At 39.2% G+C, this 21,206-nt stretch overlaps 2 protein-coding genes across 13 annotated transcripts; one reads left to right on the plus strand and one right to left on the minus strand.

The window, feature by feature from the left end:
* The first annotated feature begins 45 nt into the window (after nt 1-45).
* Nucleotides 46-14,587, plus strand: mak (male germ cell-associated kinase). 11 transcript variants are annotated; one of them, XM_042398785.1, is made up of 17 exons: nt 120-206; nt 2,099-2,237; nt 2,343-2,763; nt 3,671-3,725; nt 4,526-4,647; nt 5,010-5,089; nt 5,897-6,029; nt 6,199-6,370; nt 7,285-7,452; nt 8,297-8,563; nt 8,715-8,923; nt 9,146-9,285; nt 9,888-10,034; nt 11,249-11,335; nt 12,640-12,759; nt 13,295-13,390; nt 13,712-14,587. In XM_042398785.1, the coding sequence occupies exons 3-17, from the start codon at nt 2,660-2,662 to the stop codon at nt 13,870-13,872; spliced, it is 2,061 nt and encodes a 686-aa protein (XP_042254719.1). In that variant the 5' UTR covers nt 120-206; nt 2,099-2,237; nt 2,343-2,659; the 3' UTR covers nt 13,873-14,587. The 11 variants fall into 11 exon arrangements, with proteins under 11 accessions (XP_042254725.1, XP_042254722.1, XP_042254726.1 ...); XM_042398781.1 differs by lacking the exon at nt 5,010-5,089 and adding an exon at nt 5,630-5,712; XM_042398783.1 differs by lacking the exon at nt 5,010-5,089 and adding an exon at nt 5,630-5,712 and having other exon boundaries at nt 124-206; nt 2,127-2,237.
* A 38-nt stretch (nt 14,588-14,625) lies between these two features.
* Nucleotides 14,626-16,344, minus strand: tmem14ca (transmembrane protein 14Ca). 2 transcript variants are annotated; one of them, XM_042398800.1, is made up of 5 exons: nt 16,244-16,344; nt 15,675-15,759; nt 15,206-15,307; nt 14,995-15,082; nt 14,626-14,862 (listed from the first exon to the last, which is right to left on the minus strand). In XM_042398800.1, exons 2-5 carry the CDS (start codon nt 15,748-15,750, stop codon nt 14,805-14,807), a joined length of 324 nt encoding a protein of 107 aa, XP_042254734.1. In that variant the 5' UTR covers nt 15,751-15,759; nt 16,244-16,344; the 3' UTR covers nt 14,626-14,804. The 2 variants fall into 2 exon arrangements, with proteins under 2 accessions (XP_042254734.1, XP_042254732.1); XM_042398798.1 differs by lacking the exon at nt 16,244-16,344 and adding an exon at nt 15,859-15,964.
* Between the last annotated feature and the right edge of the window lie 4,862 nt (nt 16,345-21,206).

The raw sequence follows: 21,206 nt of genomic DNA on the forward strand, positions 1-21,206 counted from the left end.
AAGGACAACAAGTCCCATAAAGCATTGCGCCCTGCACGGACTTGTCGTTTGTGTGTACGTTTCCATGGGGAACTGTCACACACAAACGCGCGCGCATCTTATCGTAAGAGCTTGTGTTTAGACACTACGTTAATTTTATCTGAAGAAACTTGGTGCAATCAGCGGACCCAGACAACGGCCGAACAAAGGAACAACACCCCTAAATGGTGAGTTTAAGAGCATTAGAGGAAGAAGAGGACACGTTGAAAGTGAGGGATAGGCCTGTTTAAAGATCAGGAGAGCTGTCAAAGCTGACATGTCAACAACAAATGTTTTTTCTTCTTCTTTTCAGATAGACGACACTGTATGTTTTATTTGAGTTCATCAAAACTTATTTTTAGAGTAAAGCTTTACGAGGAAGCTTCTGTTTAATGAGCCCGCTGTGTGCTAAGTTGAAGTAATAATGAGAGTAGATGGATTTGTGAAGACAAAGTAGATTCTGACAGTGTAATCACATTTAGAAGTCTTGATAAAATGTAACTCAGTGTTTCTTTTCCACTGTCAAGTTATTGTCCACATGTGTTTTCAGTAGCCTATAATTGTCCTTGAATAGCTTCCTAATGTCTTGTGGCCTGGATACATCTTAATTCCCTTTAAATCCCCCCACAACAGATTGCCATATGTGAAAACTGAGTGCAGGCCAGCAGTCCTCTGGCTGGCCTCTCCACTTGTCTTATTGCTTATTGTCTCAGGGAGACATGGATATCAAGCAGGTTCCTGTGTAGGAAGAGCATTTCTAAATTTACAATGGAATATAATACATGTAAACATCTACATGCAATGTGCAAGAATGATAAATCCTTAAGCATACAAATACCGTGCTTTTACATATTGTTATTTGAAGCAATGATTCAGTCATTAAATAACTAACAGGAATCACAGATCCAATTGGGGATCGTCTGTGAGTGGGAGTTTCTGGCCCCATTCAATGAAAGAAACACTAATCTTATTTTGTTTAGCTGTCCTTGGCTTACCTATGACTGCATTCCCTTTATTAACCCACATACAGCAGGTTAGCATTCAAGGATAGATGCAAATGGCTCACAGATGGAAGTCATATCCTTATGCCAAAATACTCATCATGAAGCCTATGTTGCTTAAAACATGTATGTAGTTCATAATTTTTTGGAAACAAGGCATATATCCATAACTCTTTGTTTATCAAGGAAATACCAGTTTTTCTGACATTTTGGTACCCTTCTTATAACAGAGTGTACATGCTGTCTTTTCAGTCAAGTCTTACAATTACACACATTCACAATTGGTAATTGCTCTTTAACCAGACTTAACTGCCTTGCTCAAGGTAAATTTAATGTAAGTTGAAGAAATAGCAACTTTTTGGTTGAAATCCCACTTTCTGCAATTTAATGACACATTTAATGAATGAGTTTATACCTTGAGGATAATTAAAATGGCCAAAGCAACTATTATCCAGTGGAATTAATAAGGGAACACTTGTTGCATCAATATAACCTATGAAACTCTGCCTGTCCTGGATGCACATAGCATCATGTCATCAATGTTGTAGTCCATAGATTTATGTTGAGTTGCTCAGGTATCATGAAGGGCATTTCTGACACCACAAAAAGATCAGAATTACCTTGAGTCTTCAATTTGAACAACGTCCACTGGACAACCCAACATGAATCCCCCATTTAAGAGGATAAACTAGGCTTAAAAGGTCTCAAGGAGGCTGCTCGGTTTACCTTATAGTCTATTATACATGAAGTCAATATGGGAATGCATATGTAGATATAATTCGAAGGCATTAAAGCAAGAAACACATTCAGGGACAGACTTTGCAACCTGAAAACAGAACAGAATACATTATAGCAACTGTTGCAGTGAGAAGATCTGCTTAGTTTTGCTATTGTTATTTAAAAAAGTCCTTAGGGAGGTTTATTTGTCTGAAATACAACATAACAGTGTGATCACTGTAGCCTGTGGCGTCAATCAAATCCTCTCGTCAGGCAATGTGCTTGGGAAATGTGGTGGATACCGGTGAGCATGATGGTGATGTAACATCCTATTTACATCCCTGTTGGCCTAATCTGCCTAGGGCTGGCTGTGTCATCTCCCTTGGGTAGGCATGTTGGAGCCTTCTACTAGTGTGACACACACCTAATCCTCCTCACTGAGGGAAAAACAAGAAATGGTCCTGGCTGGTCTTTGTCCTCAGATCTCTTAGGTTTTTTCAGGTTTGGTTAAGACAACTTACAGGTTTCATTTTTGTGATTTTTCGTATTTGTAGTTGACATGTATGTATGCTGCTGACAATGTTCATTTCTTTACTGTCACTGAAGGCTTGCAAAGGCACAGTGTTGACTGTTGACTGACCTACAGCAAGCTTTTCTACCAATGGATAAGTTACTGCAAGATGAGTTTTGAGCTTCAAGAATCGGGGACCTTTGTGACATATTGGGCAACTGAAAATCCTTCCTCCTGGGAAAGAACAATCAAACTCTTCTGGAGAAGAGGACGGTGAAACAAAGACAACATTTCTTCAGCAGAAGAGGAACGGGAAACAGGATAGAGATTTGATCAATGAATCAACACTGCATTTCCACAACTCGTGTCACGCACAAGGAAAGTTAACAAGCTGATGAAACCATCTTGAGAGATGATGAATCGCTACACCACCCTGAAGCAGCTGGGTGATGGAACCTACGGCAGCGTGCTGATGGGGAGAAGCAACGAGTCTGGAGAGCTGGTGGCTATTAAGAGGTGAGAACTGTCCATCATATCAGCAGTTTGATCACTTGATATAGTCCATTACAGAGATTTTGACCACTTCCTGTTCTTATTTGTAATTTTCAAGGTGTGAGTATGCCTAACCCTAACCCTAACACTAACCCTAATCTGAACCCCTTTGAACAACTATAGTTTGGATAATTTTCATAATGTTACAAAAAAAGAAATTTCAAAGTGACATTTAGGTCTAATTCCAGTTTCCTGCCATCACCAGGGCAAACAAACCAGCTTCCATGCCTTTGTTTCTGCAGCATGGCAGCAGGGTTCAATAATACATGAGATACCGGGAGATGCGTCCACTGGTTGATTATTTGGTTACCATGCAAGACAATACATGTGGTGACGGTGAAAGAGAGTGAAAGTAGAGGGGTGTGTGTCAGGTTGCTGACATTGTGTAGGGGATGACCGAAACTGGCAGGTGCCCAGAGAGGAGTAAGGGATATCTACACATTCAATGACACTTACATAATTCCAGATGGAGGGAGTTGCTCAAAGATGTTAAAGGTGTCAAGTGTACCAGGTGGTGTGTGGCTGAGGGATTTCGATGTACAATTATAACAATTGTGTCAGGATGTGTTTGGAGACTTAATTCAAGTAGAGAAAATTAATATTAAAGCCTGCAGAGTTAAGAATATCAGTTTAGGTCATCTTACATTCTACAGCTTTTGCAGGTTTTGCTCATGAAATGACATGATCTGAAATTTGAGACGCCTCATAAGAACTGAATTATTAATGGAGACTCACTAAGGAAATTTGTAAAGATTGTGACACTATTGTATGTTGGGTGCAATTTATATGACCTGCAAATGTAATATGCTCTACTCCTGAGTTGATGCATGTATACTGTAAATTAACAGCTGCCTTTGACTTCCTTCCATAGAATGAAGAGGAAGTTTTATTCATGGGAAGAATGTATGAACCTAAGAGAAGTGAAGGTAAGGATGTTCAAGAGTGGTCAAGATTAAGAAGAAGGATAATTCATGTTGTATATGATACTTAAATTCAGCAGCTTTTTGAAGTTACTTGTCATGTTTAATCTTTAGTAAGTAAATGAAACAGAACAAGGACACAGTGTCATAGATACGAAGCAACAAACATTCTTGCATTTCCAAAATGGTATGACCCATCCCCAGTATTTCACAGAACACTAAATTCTTTTGATTAGCCTAGTTTCTTTAAAAAGATGGAATAAAATCTCTAACCCGATGGCAAATACATTTTTTAGACTGATTTCCTCCAATCCAAGCTTCCAGATCTCCCTCTTTAATGTTTTTCGATCTCGAGAGTATTTATGGCAGTGAAAAATTACATGCTCCACTGATTCCTCTATTTGACAGTGCTCACATAATCCTGATGTTTGTTTCACGCATCATGCTAATAGCCTACTCAATTCTTGATTGGCCAAAGGTGCGTGCCAAAATTTATTTATTGCTAGAGTTTGCTAGATTTACTAGCCCGACGTGCCATTTTACTTGCCCCGGGAAATAATGCAAGCCTTACTATTGAATCATGATAATATTTTAATGTGATTTTATACAACCCAACAAATAGTATACAGTTATGAATGCCTGCAATTAAGTTAGAGATACCTCATACTGTAACTGTAAGTCATAGTAATTACAAAAATGTATTGTTATTATGTTGGGGAGTTAAGTAACATGTCTGTTAAATCTGTTATTAGATGTATTTTACATTAGCAATACTCTTCTTGTCTTCTCATGATGTGTCACACCAGTCTTTGAAGAAACTGAACCATGCGAATGTTGTGAAGCTGAAGGAGGTAATCAGAGAGAACGATCACCTGTACTTTGTCTTTGAGTATATGAAGGAGAACCTCTACCAGCTTATGAAGGACAGGTAAAAAAATAACTACCACATTTTACAATGCAAATGTTTGGACAAGGTGTATAAACATAGTGGTTTCTAGCTGGAAATCATGACACAAAGTTACCAAATGTCAGTATCTGGTCAGGAGCGACTCTACAGCATCACTCCTCCTCCTGACCTCAGGAAACAAATCTGTTAGATCCATAATAACACTAGTAAGGTTTTGTGATGGAATTTTGCAGGATTTTGCAGTGGAATATTTTAAAAAGCAGGAGGAAAAAGATATATATATATACCTATTACTTTGTGTGTACAGAAGCAACCAAAGTGCTGTTTAAGATGATTCTGACATTAGCAGGCTTATGAGAATGCTCTTAATTTTATGTTTACAGAAGAAAATTATTCCCTGAATCAGTGATAAGAAACATAAGCTTTCAGATTTTACAAGGCCTGTCATTTATTCACAAACATGGTAGGTGCACCGTGTTCCCCATACGTCTTGCAATTGCATGAGAGTGGTTTCATACTGCAAGATTCACTGCATCAAAGTAATGAGAGAGCTATAAAGCTATGAAATATGGACTATTTTAAGTCTTCAATGGTCAAATTGGTGATTAATTAATGAAAATCGTGTAGTATGTGAACCCTCAATAACTGCCTTGTTTAACAGTCTTATTGAACTCTCTAGTCTGCAGTTCTATAATAAGTGGATGTGTGGATGCATCATATGTATGAAGCAAACTTATCCTGAGAGCGGAAATAACAGACTTCAGAGTCATTTTAATCCCACATGGTCATGTTTAATCAGAGGAGAAAAAAATTATACAAAGTTATGTAAATGCAAACATACACATACAGTCAGAACCAGCCTGCATTTGACATACATTGCCATGCTTCCACACAGCCAATATGCATGTACTTTTCTGGCTTTCTTTTTCTTTTAACTGCTTTTCTTTAATTTCTCTTTCACCCTTCTTTCCTCCCTTTCTCTGTCTCTTTGGTCTGCTGTTAGAGAGAATAAGATGTTCTCAGAAAATGAAATTAGGAACATCATGTTTCAAGTGATATCTGGGTTGGCTTTTGTACATAAGCATGGTAAGAAGCTTTACTCTGTCACTTTTTGCCTGTCCGAAAAGTAGTGTGGTTTTGGTGTGTTTGATATTGTAAAAAGTCTTGTAATTTAGAGTGACCCTTAGAACACCACAAACTCAGTACAATATATGTAAAGCAAAGTATGTGTTAAAAGGTGCCTAATATATTGATGTTAAACCTTCTGCAGGATTCTTCCACCGAGACATGAAGCCAGAGAATCTGTTGTGTATGGGTCCAGAACTGGTCAAAATAGCAGATTTTGGATTGGCCAGAGAGATCCGCTCTAAACCTCCCTACACTGACTATGTATCAACCAGATGGTGAGAGCACTTTTCTCATCATCATTTAAAAAAGAAAAAGCAGGCATATGCATCAAGAACAGTGTGATAAAGCATGTGTGAATTCAAGCAAAAGAGAACTTCCTCCTTGTAAAATTCACCATGCAGTCTGTGTAATTCGCTTGTTGATTTGATTATATTCTTTGTGTAGGTATCGAGCGCCAGAGGTTCTGCTCAGGTCGTCTACCTACAGCTCTCCTATTGACCTGTGGGCTGTGGGCTGCATCATGGCTGAACTCTACACTCTCAGACCTCTTTTCCCTGGGAACAGTGAAGTGGACGAGATTTTTAAGATCTGCCAAGTCCTAGGCACTGTCAAGAAGGTTAGACGAAACTCAATTGTGAGAGGTGAAAATGGTTGACCTTAATTCAGGGTTTTAAAAATACATTTTCTGATCAGGTGCTGTAATAAAAGAAGTTTATCAAATAGAAATAAATATTGAGTAGGCTAGGATGAGGGGTCCTCTCTCTCCAGTGTAAAGCAGCTTAAGAGTGCTCCATGCCAATCAGGACGCCACTTCATTTCAAAGGCTTTCCCCAAATCCATCACTATTAACTCTGATTGCTAAGCAGAAAGCCTTCAGAGCTCTATTTTGTTATGACCTGGTCAGGAACTGAGTCTGTAACCTCTACAACAAGGGCAGGCATTCAGTGCCACTCATGTGTACTTCACATTGGTTCATGGGTACATTGGTTGAAAAGGTTCATTAGCACACAAGATGAGTCTAGTGTAGGGTTATACATTTTTTATGATGTATTGTATAATTGCACTGGAGGTTCTTTCATTAAATCACTTGTTGGTGCTGACCAGATGTGTTCAGGGGGTGCTGGGTTTCATTTGCATCATTATATGTGATCTGCACAGAGCAAAATGTCATGTTCTCACAGAGCAAAATGACACAAAGGTTTCTAATGCAGACTTACAAGATGACCCTACAAGTTCAATTTTCTTATAACTCAGTGGCTGTAAACAGTGCAGAATCAATTATTGCTTGTACTGAGACAATGCTCGCTTATAAGGTCCCATATATTTACTGCATGTAACCATGCAAATAATACACGTGCCTTTTAAACTGTACTTAAGCACATTGCCATAGATTCTAAAAAGTAAAAAATATTTTCAAAGGTGAGCTATTAATATATAAATACTAGCAAAAGAAAATCTCCTACTTCAACCTCTAAACACCTGTTTAATAAATTTAATAATGTGTGACCATCTGACTGTCTCCTCCATTAGTTGGATTGGCCGGAGGGCTACCACCTGGCTTCAGCTATGAACTTTCGCTTTCCCCAATGTGTGCCGACCCACCTAAAGACCCTGATCCCAAATGCCAGCAACGAGGCTATTACCTTGATGAAGGACCTGCTGCAATGGGACCCCAAAAAAAGACCCACTGCTGTACAGGTAGGCAGACTAATGTTTCAAAGTCTGGGTGTAAAACTTCAAAGCTTTAGATTCCATGTCTGTCCAACATCAGTGCCATTTATTGGGAATAAAAGTATTAAATATTATAAATATTTTAACACATAACAGCCACAGTGATAATTATTCACGGTGTGCATTGTGTTTGGATTGTCATTTTCTAAAACTAAGTATGACCTGGACTTGAAGCAAACTTTTAGATCAGAAAAAACACCCACCTATCCTCAGAGAATGAATTGTGATTACAGTGCAGCACTCACCACATGCAGATTATCTGTAGCTCCAATACTGTGATTGCATTAGCATCCTAATCCCAATCAATTTAAATAGTGCTGAAGCTATACATCATCCCCTCTGCCAGTAGACAATGTTCCACCTCTGCTGATGTCACGTATGTGTATTATCTCTAACACATAGTCATTACATAGATGGACATAATTTACACCCTAGTGAGATAGTTGAATTACTCCATCAGCCTTGAGTAGGAAACACCTTTCCAGAGGGAGTGACAATGCTTTTCCATTCTCTGCTTACAAAGCTCCCAAGTGTTTTGGTTCTATAAGGATACATCACATCCAATTTTAGCCTATTATTAGAAAACCCTCATGATTCATGCTAAACCTAGACAGCAAACAAGTCATTATTTGTATGGAATAAAGTCTGCACTGCATATCCATCATCATCATCAACATGCTCCTGCTTTTTTTGTCAAGTTATTATACTTGTAAGCTGTGTAAGAGACATCTTTATTGTGCTAGAAAACAATGTTTGCAGAATATTCAGAATAACAGAACAGCCATCTGTATTCCTTTCTCTCCCTGGCTAGTCCCTACGTTACCCGTACTTCCAGGTTGGCCAGATCTTAGGGCCTCGTCCTCAGAGTCAGGATGTCAAGAAGGTCCAGGCCAGACAGACGGCTCAGAAGCAGATCTCGGAGTCCAAGAATGATCCCCAGCAGTCTTCCTCTGAGTCCAAAGCCTCCACATCATCCTCCAGAAACCCCCACCACCACCACCACCACCAGCAGCATCAACCTCTTCAGCAGATCTCCCTGCCCCAAGCTGAGAGTAAACCAGCAGGCTCCAGCTATGTAGTGAGTGTTTCTGTGCAAATCAGACATGTATTTATTGTTTTTTAAATTTTGTTTAAATTATGGTGGATACCAAGATCATGAAAATGCATAGAGGCAGAGAAGGAGTGGGAGTTAAATTATTAAGACAGATTTTATCCATCCAAATGTGCAGAAGGCAGCGTCGCTGGGTAGTGAGAACAATGTTGCTGGTGGCGGGATGGGCGTGCTGAAGAGTGGCAGACGTCGCTGGGGCCAGACAGTGGCCAAGACCTCAGACAGCTGGGAGGATTCTGACCCATCGGAAACCGCTGTCTCCAATTCCAAGAAACCCAGCTTGGGGAATGAAGAGGAGGCGAAGAGCCCAAAGGAGCACCGCCCACAGTAAGTGCTATAGTGTCTTAACTGGAGTGTCAATTTGACGAAAATGGAATGATCTACACTCAATATAGTGATGTGTGCAGTGTTAAAGTTATGTATCTCACATGTCCTTCAGTGTTAGTAGAACATTATCTGCTTATGGTCATATATTCTGCACTTTTCTAAAAACTTAGTTCGTATGTAGGCACATACTGTACCCTTCTGTATCTGGTTTCTGTTTTTCAGGCCCAAGGAGCAGAAACCTCTGTATTCCTTCAGCACAGTTACCAAGCTACCCAACAATGTTAAGATTGGCCAAATGGACTCCAGTCTCCCAGGATCTGCTGCACGGCAGCATTATCTCAGCCAATCACGATACCTGCCTGGTAAGACTGCATGTCTAATAGCCAGTAATGTAATTTGCATGTCATTTTTGATTTTGGATCATTTCCCCTCTTTAACTACCACTGAAATGTATTTCTAAACTTTGTTTTATTGTAGTCTTGTGGTTTGTAGTCAAGCTAGACTGCTAGTAGATCTTATTGTCTTAAAAAACAGCCATGTAGCAAAGTCAGCTAATTGCAAATATCAATGAATTATAAATTAGTTATGGAAACAAATATCAACCAAACTTATGGTGTAACTCATGGAAAGTACAGATCATAATCATAAAAAATCGAACTGTTAAGTAGTAAAATGCATAGAATTGGATCACAGGCATTAGAGGACACTAAAACCTTTTTCTTTATGGCACCCCCAGTTTTTCCTTCTGTCAGATACCTTCTAATTGTGTGCTTTGTAATGCAAGCAGCACAATAACAAATCAATCTAACATATAAGAAGCATCATCCTAATATCAAGTCAAAATAACAAGGCATCAGTGCAATCACCTTGAATCATTTACCTGGTCAGTTTCATGAAAAAGCAACAAAACAGTTGTAGAATTCATACTTTCTAGAGTTCATCACATAATTTCTGTTTCTTTAAGGTTTGATCGGCAAGAATCAGACTTCCTCTGGTGATAAGGAGTTGAGTGGTATGACGCTGCGGGACTTGTGGGAGAACTCCTCAAACACTGTAAATAAACCACTTGCTCCTATTGGAGCGGGATTATCTGTCACCAGAGCCAACGCAGGTAAGGACTGCTGATGTCTAATGAAGAGGTTGTTAAGAGGTTTGGTGAAGTGTGCAACGGAGGACGCTCTGGTGTCCAGATTTCACTAACATTATTTCCAACAAAATGTGTGTGTTTTTTGTGAACACTGAGAACAAATTGCATGACGGGACTTGTAGAGCTCCCACAAAGAAGAATAAATGACTGTGCTTTCCAGCGTTTTCCAAGAAAAATCATTGTCTTTTAATGCAAGTATCTTGTTATGTTCACCAGTTTTTATGCCCTGATTCTTCAAAGACTCTTTCAAAGTTTATTTTTCCCCTCACCTGATAGAAAATGTTTGAAAAAACAGATGTAGACCTACACTATGAAACTCTGTGGTATAGAAAATGCAGACTTGCAATATCCAAAGACAAAAAAACCCTTTGTCAAACTTAAACCCATTTATCTGTGTATTTCTGTGAACCTGTGACTCAGCTAACACCTTATATTTAGCAACAAAATGAGAGAAAAGTATCAAATCAGTGATATAAATAATGACTAAGCTGCCTCATTTTACCATGCAGTGGAAACCTGGCTTCTGTCAGTGTCACCTACTGTTACATAACTTGACACCGTCCTCTTTGTGACAAAAAAGGCCCTAAATGCTAATGATGCAGCTAATGTCTCCTGATCAGTAGTTATGGTGCCATGGACACAGCAGTGTTACGAGTGAGCCCAAGTGTCTGCGACTTTAGAGATGGGAGATCTCTATAATTCATTTGTCATGTAGATAGACACACAATATGGGTCCCTGCTGTGCACCCTCCTTCCCTCTCTTCTTCTGCTCACCTTGTCTCTCCCTCTCCATTGCTTATTCATGAGATTAAGACCGTCAGTGTAAGATCAAGTGTTCCTTAAATGGCCCTCAGCTGCACCCCCTGCTCATTTGTCCCACCCCTAGCACTCACACACACACACACACAAATGTCTGTTTTGATTCTACTCACCTATTACTCATGCATATATTTTTTCATTAAAATCAAGATCCTCCTTTTTATTTCCTCTCTTTCTGTAAACTGAGATGAATTGAGCAGCTTCATCAGTGCTAACATGCACACACAAATGTCATTTTGTCCCTTTGACATTGGTGCTCTGTATATCTGTTCTCTTCTCTCAGTTTTCTCATCCATTTTTTCCTTTCTCTCTGATTGCATGCGTATCTTCTCCAACTCTACTTTTTGCTGTGAGACTAGAAGAGAATGCCTCTAAATCTGTGGATAGCCCACCAGAGAAAACTGTTGTTAAAGAAAGAATACTGGAGAAAATTGATCTCTCCAAAGGTACTTAATTGAGATGGCAACATGTGAACTGTCTCTGCTGTATTTCACAGTTTGAAGCGATGGTGTAATCTTAAATATCTGTAACTTCTCTATTGTGAGTTATTTCAAATGCAAAAACTCTTCTGTGTACAAACATTGCTGTAGTAAGTAGAATGGCTTGAGGGTAAATTCAGATAAACTAACAACTAGCATGTCAGCTGATCCAACAAGCTTCAAGTATTCAGCCAGTGACTTAACATGTGAAAGAAACTAGCTGGTAAAAGCTCTGCAGGAGACAAGGGTACAAATACACAGTTATAATTGAGAACTAAGAGCTCCAGTTGCTAAATAGATGGTAAATTGCACTACAACCACAACATCTTTATAAGAGAACAATAAGGCATTTGCCTAATTACACTGATAAGAATCTGTGACCGCTGGGTGAAGCAGATTGATGGCAGCACTTGAATGACTTCAATCACTTGGTAGTAGTCGTCTGTTTGGATCCTCAGCAGCTGTTACATATGCAGTAGCTACTTCACATGCGTTCACACAAATAATATGTATCAGAAAGCCATGTGTGAGAACATTTATTAGAAGTTAAATTAATTAAAGTAACAATCTCGAAGATGCTTCGTTCTCTTTGGCGGCACCTTTGGCAATAAGTGGTAATTGCAGGTGTGTTTTTGGACCTCACTTCCCAGAGAGTCGGACAGTGTCGCCTGTTTGACGTCCATTAGTTGGCAGTTGAAGAGTGACTCTGTTGCGTTAGCTCCGTGTACCCTCTCTAGGCCTTGCGGACCAACCATTGCTGGGTGATGGAAAATGCGTCATTAGCTGTGCGCCGCTTGTCATTTTTCCCGAGAAGGGTCTAATTGCAGTTTTGCAGACTTAGACGACACACCCACTTCACAACACGACACAACCCCCCTTATGTTCTTACCCTAACGACATGCTACATGACACTCTCCATGGTATTCTTGCCCTAACCATAACCATCTCACTCCTCATGCCTAAATCTAACCAAGTGGGTATTTTGTGTAGAGTACTGTGAGTCTGCAGATAGACCTTCTTGTTTTTCCAGTGAATGTCGCCACTGGCACCCAATTTGTAATACTGCAAATGCAAGGGCTTTCATCAGTGGGCCATAGGCTTAATCATGATTATGTTACCTCAATTGACCATAGATAGTGACTGAACAGACATTTATTTAAATGAAAATCTTCAAAATTATTACTTTAAGTCATCCCAATTCATAATGTGACACTATAGTAAAATAAAACACAGTGATAATTAGCTAATGTGTTTTTTGCCCTTCTTTTCAGGGAACTTTGTGAGTGCAAAGTATAACCTCTCTGGCGGTTACATCCCTTCAGTCCAAAAGAAAGAGGTGGGCTCAGTGGGACAAAGAATCCAGCTTGCCCCTTTGGCTGGCCAGCACACAAGTGAGGACTTATTTCATTTATATAAAGCCAACAAACTAACACTTGGATGGTATATTCAGTGGTCAGGTGTTGCTTTTAGCCAGATATCTTCAAATATTAAGAGCTACTTTCAGAGGAAACCATCAAATCTAAATATATATATGTAATGAACATACAGTATATATAATGTGTGGCTTTTTTATTACCTTTTAGATTACAAAGATACCAAAACCGATCACAGCAATACAGTATTATGAATTAAATTCAGCTTTTCTGGTCATGTAAGTTCACAGTTAGTGTGTGGTTTATAATCAATGTACAAATGTCAAGAATTACTGTTCTGTGGCTAAAAATGTTGCATTGCACCTTACAAACATCCCTTACTCTTAATCTTAAATTAATACAAGCTCAATTGTCTCATCATTCCCAACTGATATTCTTGTATTTCAGTCCTTCTCTCTTCACTTCCTAGTTTCTGGCTTGCTAGTTTCTTAAAATTTCCACCCAAACTGTCACTCACTGTGACTATGTTTCTCCTCTTCCTTCACTCTTTCAGTCAATCCTTCTTCTTCTCCTGATAATAAAAAAGACAAACCAAAATCTGCAAAGCCCAAGCCCATAACCAACTCATCTTTGAGTGAAACTAATGAAGGTATTGTCATTTTGTAATAGCTGCTGTTAGGATTTCTTTGGTCATTGTATTGCTTGAATCATTGTATTAGTATTTTTAGAGGAAAAAACTGTCCCTCTTTATTGTTTTTCGCTGAAAAAATGTACCACTGTAGTATTTTGCCATTAGTCGTACAATACCTGATGTTTCTTTACTTTTGATGCTTTTTAAAAAATGTTCCTATTCATTTTTCGTTGGTGTGAAAGTGTCTTGCATGTGAGAAGGCTGTTAATAAAGACCTTGCTGTATAGCTAATGTAAATACTGGAGATAGACAAACTGACTGACTGGCACTTTCTTCCAGATTACGAGGGCTGGAAGAGGAGGACAGACAGGACTCAGATGAAGGGGAGCAGCTTCTCGGCTCTGGGGAAAAACTCTGGGAATCTCCTGACCAGAGCTCCCGCTGTTCAGCCTGTCCACGGCAGGGTGGACTGGACATCCAAGTATGGTGGGAATCGGTAGTTCAGCGAAGAAGGTGCTACAGCCTCTGCTGCCTGTTAGGGTGTCGTGCCTAGTGGTACACATCTTTGGCTAAAAAAACATAAATCTTGAGTTTCAACCACATTTAAACTCAAATTTAATGAAACTACAAACTTCAATATGTTTCATGAGACAAATTACATTGAAAAATGAAGATCCAATCATCTTCAAAAATCAAATATAGAGGTAGCTGGTAGAGGATATAAAATATGTGACAAAAGACATGAACGAAACATTCCATATTCTTTTCATTAAGGCCATGTCACACTGGCATTATTTTATTTCCAGTGAGCCTAGTACATGTAGGATCAACTTTTCTCTATCTTTTGAAGATGATGGTTGCCATGATGCTGTACTTGCAAGACAATTCCACTGTATTCCTGAAGGAGCCAGTGGGAGCCAATTCTGTTAGTGCTGGGATATTCTGACTAGGATTTACATGTAGGATAGCCTTTTCATTTTTTACTCTAGTTTATATTGTCAAGTATTGTTTTAATTCTGATGAGGAATCATTAACATTTCCTGCAGTACTGTAATCACTCTGCTTTTACTCACCATACTACATAAAAACAAATCTTCACTGTAATGGCAATCAGAAGGATGACTTCAATTTATGCTGCTTATTGTGTATAAGTGCATACCTCTTTGTATTATGCAATGAATAAACTGAGTGTTTTGTAAACATTTTCATACAAATAAAGATATAAAAGTTTACACAAAAAGACAAGACAACCATTTGTATTATATAAACATGGTACTATATTTCATCCTCAAATATACACTTCTTTTTTTTACAAAATGATGTTCAACAGTAAAGGACAAATGCTTGACAGGACACTCCTGAAATAGAAGATGAAATCTACATGAGAGAATAGGGAAACTACAATTTTTCATTTGTTGATATCTTCACTTCATCATGACTCCTGGGGTTTCTGGAGCAATGCCAAACCAAGCTTCCCCACCATCAGAAGACTGGAACGAGAGGAAAACATTAGACTTTATTCACAGAGTATAAAATGGATCTTTACCCAGCTGGAAATAATGTTTTTTAGACTCTTAATGAGAGAAAGAAAATCTATTGAGTCATATGAATGAGATGGATACCTTGCTCCAGCCATCAAGCCAGCTGGCATGAACTTCCTTGATCCGTAGAATCTTTTTCCCATGACGGCAGCCAAGGCGCTTGATGTACCTGGAAAACATCAAGTAGAATAAAATATTAGTAAAAGATGGCTGCATTATGACCACAGATACAAATTGTTTTTCTAATTTAGTAACTCTTCAGTACACACCAAGAACATTTTAGTTTACTAACCGAGGGACACCCAAACATTATTGGGGTCATTGGAGATCTGGTAGGCGCCAAAACCCGCCATGCTCCCGAAGAGAAGACCGGCAGCCAGGGAGGGGACACTGCCTGAAAGAAACCACACACAGCAGGTCAACACCTGCATCTGACACCCACAGGTGAAAAGATCATGTATGAGGTGGACTGATGTGTTATGGGACTAACAAGTTCTCAATTGTGAGTGCATGAAAATAATAGTATGACCATGAATCCATTAATAAGACAAAAAGTTACAAGACTACTTCTACATTTTGAGGATTTGTAAAGGGAATGAATGCAACCACCAGAGATTCAGTGATAAAAGTGAGTCAAACAATCAAGCAGATATCATTATTGTTATAATCTCAATGCATTTGTGCGTTTTAAGGATTTGAGCCTGTAGAGCAGGTTGAACTTTAACCTTCCACCAAAGCTTTCTGTTTAATACAACACATACCTGCTTTCACGTAACCCATGACTCCCCCGGATGCGACAAGGGCTGCGTACCCATATCCTACCCAATCCACAGACATGTTGGATACCTGTCAGGGCCACAGCGCGTTCAGTGAGGTAACAAACAAAACGTGCACAGTATCTATTCAATCCAAACACCTCTCTGTTGTGTAACTAACATAACTTACATTTGCAAAAATACCAGAAGAGCTATTTGAATGCTGCAACACAGAGCTGTTGCAGCAAACTAGCGGAACCAACACGAGATATGGAAACATTGTAGCATCAGAGAAATTGCGTCGCAGTCACACCGCAGCGCTCATCTGTTTATGACCATAAAATGTCACATTTCTGGCTCCACAGAGGGCCATCTGTGTGTCTGGCTCTACAGATAAGACCAACTGCTTCACAGAGCCTCAGCATGAACACCAGGAGCATAAACTAGCATAACTGTTGTTACAACACATGCGGGGCTTACACGAAAGGGTTAATATTAAATCTACTGGAATATGTGGAAATTGAAGCTGGCATTAGCCCTTTTACGAATGTCCCATATAAAAACGGGCAACTCACCAATTTATACAACCTTGCTGCTTCGGTTTGTCCTCTGTCACTGACCAGCAGCAGCGTGTTCTCCACCGAACACAAATAATTGGTACACAAAACACTCCGCAAGGTGCCCGATGGGAAATGTAGTTCTTAGTGGTGTTACGTTTCAAAACAGGGGGGATTTTAAGATGGATAAAATTAATTGCTAGTTGAAGTCAGATAAACGATGGCAGCTTTAATCCAATCTGGTTTCTAATAGAAGTTATTCATATTTTCAAGGCTGATTTCTGGATGTATTCAAAACTTTGCATCACCATACAGTAGGTTCACCAAAACGTGTGCTTTATTTTTAAACGTATAAGCTCAAAATTACAAAACCTATGTGTACATAACAAATAAACGAAGACAGCTGAAAAGGTAGACTGAAATAGACTGTGAATGTTTATAAAACCACCACCAGGGAAAACATTTAAGTGTGTATGTGTCATTGTAAATGCACATTTAAAATGTGGGTCTGAATTTTCACTTGCAATTCTATGCTGCTGAGTAGCCTATGCTTGGTCTACATCGCTGACATGATGCTTATTGCTGCACAAGCAAAAGAAATCTCCTTGTATTGTCCATGCATTGTCCTTGGTTTTTGGGCACTGGACTAGGCAACTAGTATGAGGCAGAGGTCATAATTAGCTACTTCCTAGCACTTTTTAAACTTCCCACTGTACCTGAACGTCACATTAACTACTACTGCTATCAATAATAATAATTTTAAATAGATACATACCATTATTTAGGCTATATTTCTAAGACATAATATACATAATACATTTTGTATGTCTTTATGTTAATAACATGAGCAATTTAAAACATTAAATGGTAATAATTACTCTCATTTTTGTAACCTATAATTTTACATTGACACCTCCTAATTAAGTGCCCTTGAACAAAGCTTCCCCATCTGTTCCCACACTGATGCATTAGATGACACACCAATATTTGGAAAGAACCCTCAGAGAAACCTCATTTATGAGGACTTAAAAAAAAAAAGTTTGTTATACTTTCTTAAAATGTGTTAGGAGAGGAGCAAACATCAGGGAGTCTGAGCCAGGTCACCGAAAAGTCATCCTCATCAGCTCACATATTAACTCCAGTGTCAAGACATCCATCTAACAGTGAAATTCAACTATTTGCGCCACTTGAAGGACCGTTGATTGTCTTCAGACACCAGTGTGGGAACTAGTTTTATTTTTACGACCACAAGATGGCACCAAAGGATAAGTTAAAGTAGTGTTTTATGGTCTGGCGTAACATCCCAAAGGTTTAACTGGACATGAATGATTTTCTCAATGCTATTTCAAATATATTTTGATTAACCTTCAGAAAAAAAGCCACACAGAATATCAGCTCTCACTGTATCGGATCGGAATGTGTGTTTTCAGCATTTGTTGGGCGATTTCCATGAAAATGTGGTTTAGTGAAAGAAGTGTGATTAAAGTTCATGAAGAAGAACAGGTGGTTCCAGGTCAACACGAGGGCTTAACCAAGCGCTATGAATGGCGTCTATTTAAATTTTGGTCAAGTTATAAAGAAATTTCACATTTGCACAAATTTTGACCCGAATTTTAAAAGTAGGATATTTTATATTTCACTTATTTGGCACATGTCCTCTTTGACCATCTGCTTTTTGGACTGGCATCGGTTTGGCAGTCACACTTAGGCCTACTGGAATGCTCACTCCGCACACATTCTCATTTGGTTTCAATTACCTGCAATATTGTCTTAAATCGAGTGACGGCGTGTCGTCGCTCTTCTCCTGAAGCAAGGTGGCGCTAGAATACAATTTATCTACTCCGGGAAGCAGCGTTTTACACAATGGGCCTGAAACCATCTCACTCAACAGACACCAATTTCATGAATTTCACGAAGGTACATGTGGCTTTTGTATCCCGAGTGCTGGTGACGGGATATTCACTGTCTTCAGCAGTCAGGCACGTCCAGCTGGAGCGAGTCTGTAGCCAGATATCCTCGCTGCAAATCAAACTGGGCATCTTTTCTGAGATGATTTTCCAACTTCTCCACAACTTGAGGTTTAGGAATGACTCCCAACACCGACCAGTATTTAAAAACAAAGAGGAAAGGAGGAGAGACAATGGGGAGAAAATGTTTCACAACAGTTTTGGCAATGAGGAGGACGCGTAAATTACGCATGAAGATCAGCCTGTGTCTCAGTGATTTTTAATTTTTGAAAACACAGACACGGCATAACACACACAAAGATAAACTCACGCCATTACCACTAAAACTAATGTAACTGTAAATAATAATTATAATAATAATGATAATACTAATAATAATGATACCGATTTTGTGTAATGTGTCTAAATATGAATGGCTGTACAAAGTGCCTGAGGTGCAGCCGTTGCCGACGCCTATTAAACACAGCTCGCAGTTTTAGGAAGCTGGAAGTTGCCGGAGGCCCGGTGCTATGGTGGAAGTGGTTGAAACCAAGCCCTAGACAAACAGGCTGGATATTCAAAAGGGACCCCGCTCTTGTCTGAGAGTAACCCACTCTCAGACAGCTCTGCTTTAAAACTTACTCCTCCCTTAGTGCGCAGAGCCCCAAACAATATTTCTGATCCCCCCTCTTACCCCCCTCTCCTTTGTCCAGGCCTGGTAAGGTCTATATAGCTGCAGGTATTGTGTGTGCAGTTAAAATGTGTTCGCCTTTGAAGTCAAACATGAAGGCTTGTTTTAAATATTAACACCACAAAAATCTATAGATTCTATGTGGAATTATGCAATTCCAAAAAAAAAAAAAAAAAAAAAATACAACTATGAAGGATTTATTGGGGGGATAAATGCAAAATTTAATATTTTCCTGTAAAAAGTTTGTCCAGTATTCTCAGTGCATGCGTTAAGTATGTTTAATAACGTGTGCTCGAGTCATCCATGCAGATGTCTGCCTTTGCTTTCTGGATGAGCGACATGCACCGCAACTGTGCGTCCCGTATGCAGCCAGCCAGCATGTGTGTGTGTGTGTGTGTATGTGTATGTGCTCCGTCAGAAACTTTAAAAAGGGAGAAAGGGTGTTTTAGATTACAGCTCTGACCATTATCACCCATGTGAGCGCAAGTGTTGCTCTCTTCTCTGTGTGCGTGTATGTGTGCGTGCGCGCGAGAGAGAGAGCTCATTCGCTCTTGGCCCGGGGGGTCTACATAAGTATGTATTAGAAATAAACAGTGGATAAATAAATAATGACCCTCACAATAGCAGGGTAGCTTTCTGTGTAGAAGTAATGATGTTGGCAGTTAACCTTCAAGTTTTTTTTATTTTTTTTTAAAACTTGACACAGTTTCATTTGCAGTGAGAATTCATGTTTTCTATCAACACAAAACTGTGAAGAAAAAAAAGAATGGGAGGGTTAATTGGTTCATAGGACTAACAGATGTGTCCCTTTTACTTTTATGTCACTTGAAAACAAACATGTAACCTATGTAATGTACAGTATTTTTTTTATCTTCCTCCGTTTTCCTTCATTTTCTGAGCTATAGCATATTTCTAATAAGTCATCATTATCATTTTTTTTTTCCACCAGGAATGGAAAGTTGGCTCAACCCACACCACAGGTTACCTGCCTCTTCAAGTACACGATACACTTTGCTGGGTTTTCATAAACGAAATAAATCTTTTATGCAAATTCGGCTCATGCAAAAAGATCCTGACTACGACTGTGGATTTTATGTCTAATATCATACATTGACATTTTCCTGCAAATATGAATAATGTATTTTTCTTTGTAGCAGTGACTGCGATTGTATCACAGTTTCCTTAAATAATTAATTTAACCAAATATTTTTAAAAAAATCATTTTATTATCTTATTTAATTTTGATTAGACACCAAAGTATGACTTAGGCCTATTCAACATTCAGACAAATAAAGCTATTATACTTTTTCCCAGGTTGTTTCTCCTTTCTCGTCCACACCCGGAGCAGTGCGCATGCGTCACCAGGTGGCCCCGCACCGCTTTTATGGCCAGGTGAGGCGATCCGGTCCAGGTAAAAAGTAAAGGTTTACTTTGGGACCGAAGGCTCAATGAGATAGCACGGCACGGGATCAACCAAAAACAAAGGCAGCAGAAGACAAAGAATGTCAATTATGGGCAAAATGGGGGAATGGCAGGTAGGTGCTGCTTACTTTAAGACAAAGAGACGGCTGTGAAAATCCATGAAAACTGTCAAAGTGTCGACTTGTTGTAAGATGAGGCTGCACAGGAACCGTAAAACGTTTTACAAAGAGAGGTGGTGGGCTGCAGTACGCGTGTGTAGTCTAGAAAACTATAGAGTTTACCAGACAGGAGGTCATACAAAGAAGTTGCAGATATTTTGGAAACCCTCTTTTGTGGTGTGATGTAGTCTTGCACGTCAAATTGTCCATCCCATTGTTTTGCTCTGGAAAACCGAGGATCGCATATATTTGTAGGTTGTCAGGAGGCAATACGCACTTCAGATACACTGTAAATGTGTTTTCTTATAGATTTGAAATGTGTGGAAACACAGTACAGACACGACATGAGTCCTGACGAAATGCAGTTCTATTTCAAATGGTGTCCTCTGCGTCCATGGAGTAAAATCTAACTTTTCATAAATGTATTTCGTCTATATATAAAGTAATTCCACATTTGTTTTAAATCCATAAGTTACACAGCATCCCATAATGGACTTTCTACTGAGTCTTGTAGTATAGATTGTCTGTAATTCACTGAAAATCTGGCCTTGTGTTTTTTTGAGGTGCACAGGATTGAACAGACGACCCGAGATCTTTGCTGAAACAAAACATTTAAGTTTCACTCGTTTCAGGAAAAAAACACACAATCACCACCACAGACGACAGGGCCAGATCTCCAGAAAGACACTCGCATGCATAGCTGTCATTGTCAGCCAGTATCATCGCTCCACTCTCATTAATAACAACTGCTTGTAAAAAGGTAC

The sequence above is a fragment of the Thunnus maccoyii genome, chromosome 21, assembly GCF_910596095.1.
Source record: "Thunnus maccoyii chromosome 21, fThuMac1.1, whole genome shotgun sequence".
In the NCBI taxonomy this organism is placed as follows: domain Eukaryota; kingdom Metazoa; phylum Chordata; class Actinopteri; order Scombriformes; family Scombridae; genus Thunnus; species Thunnus maccoyii.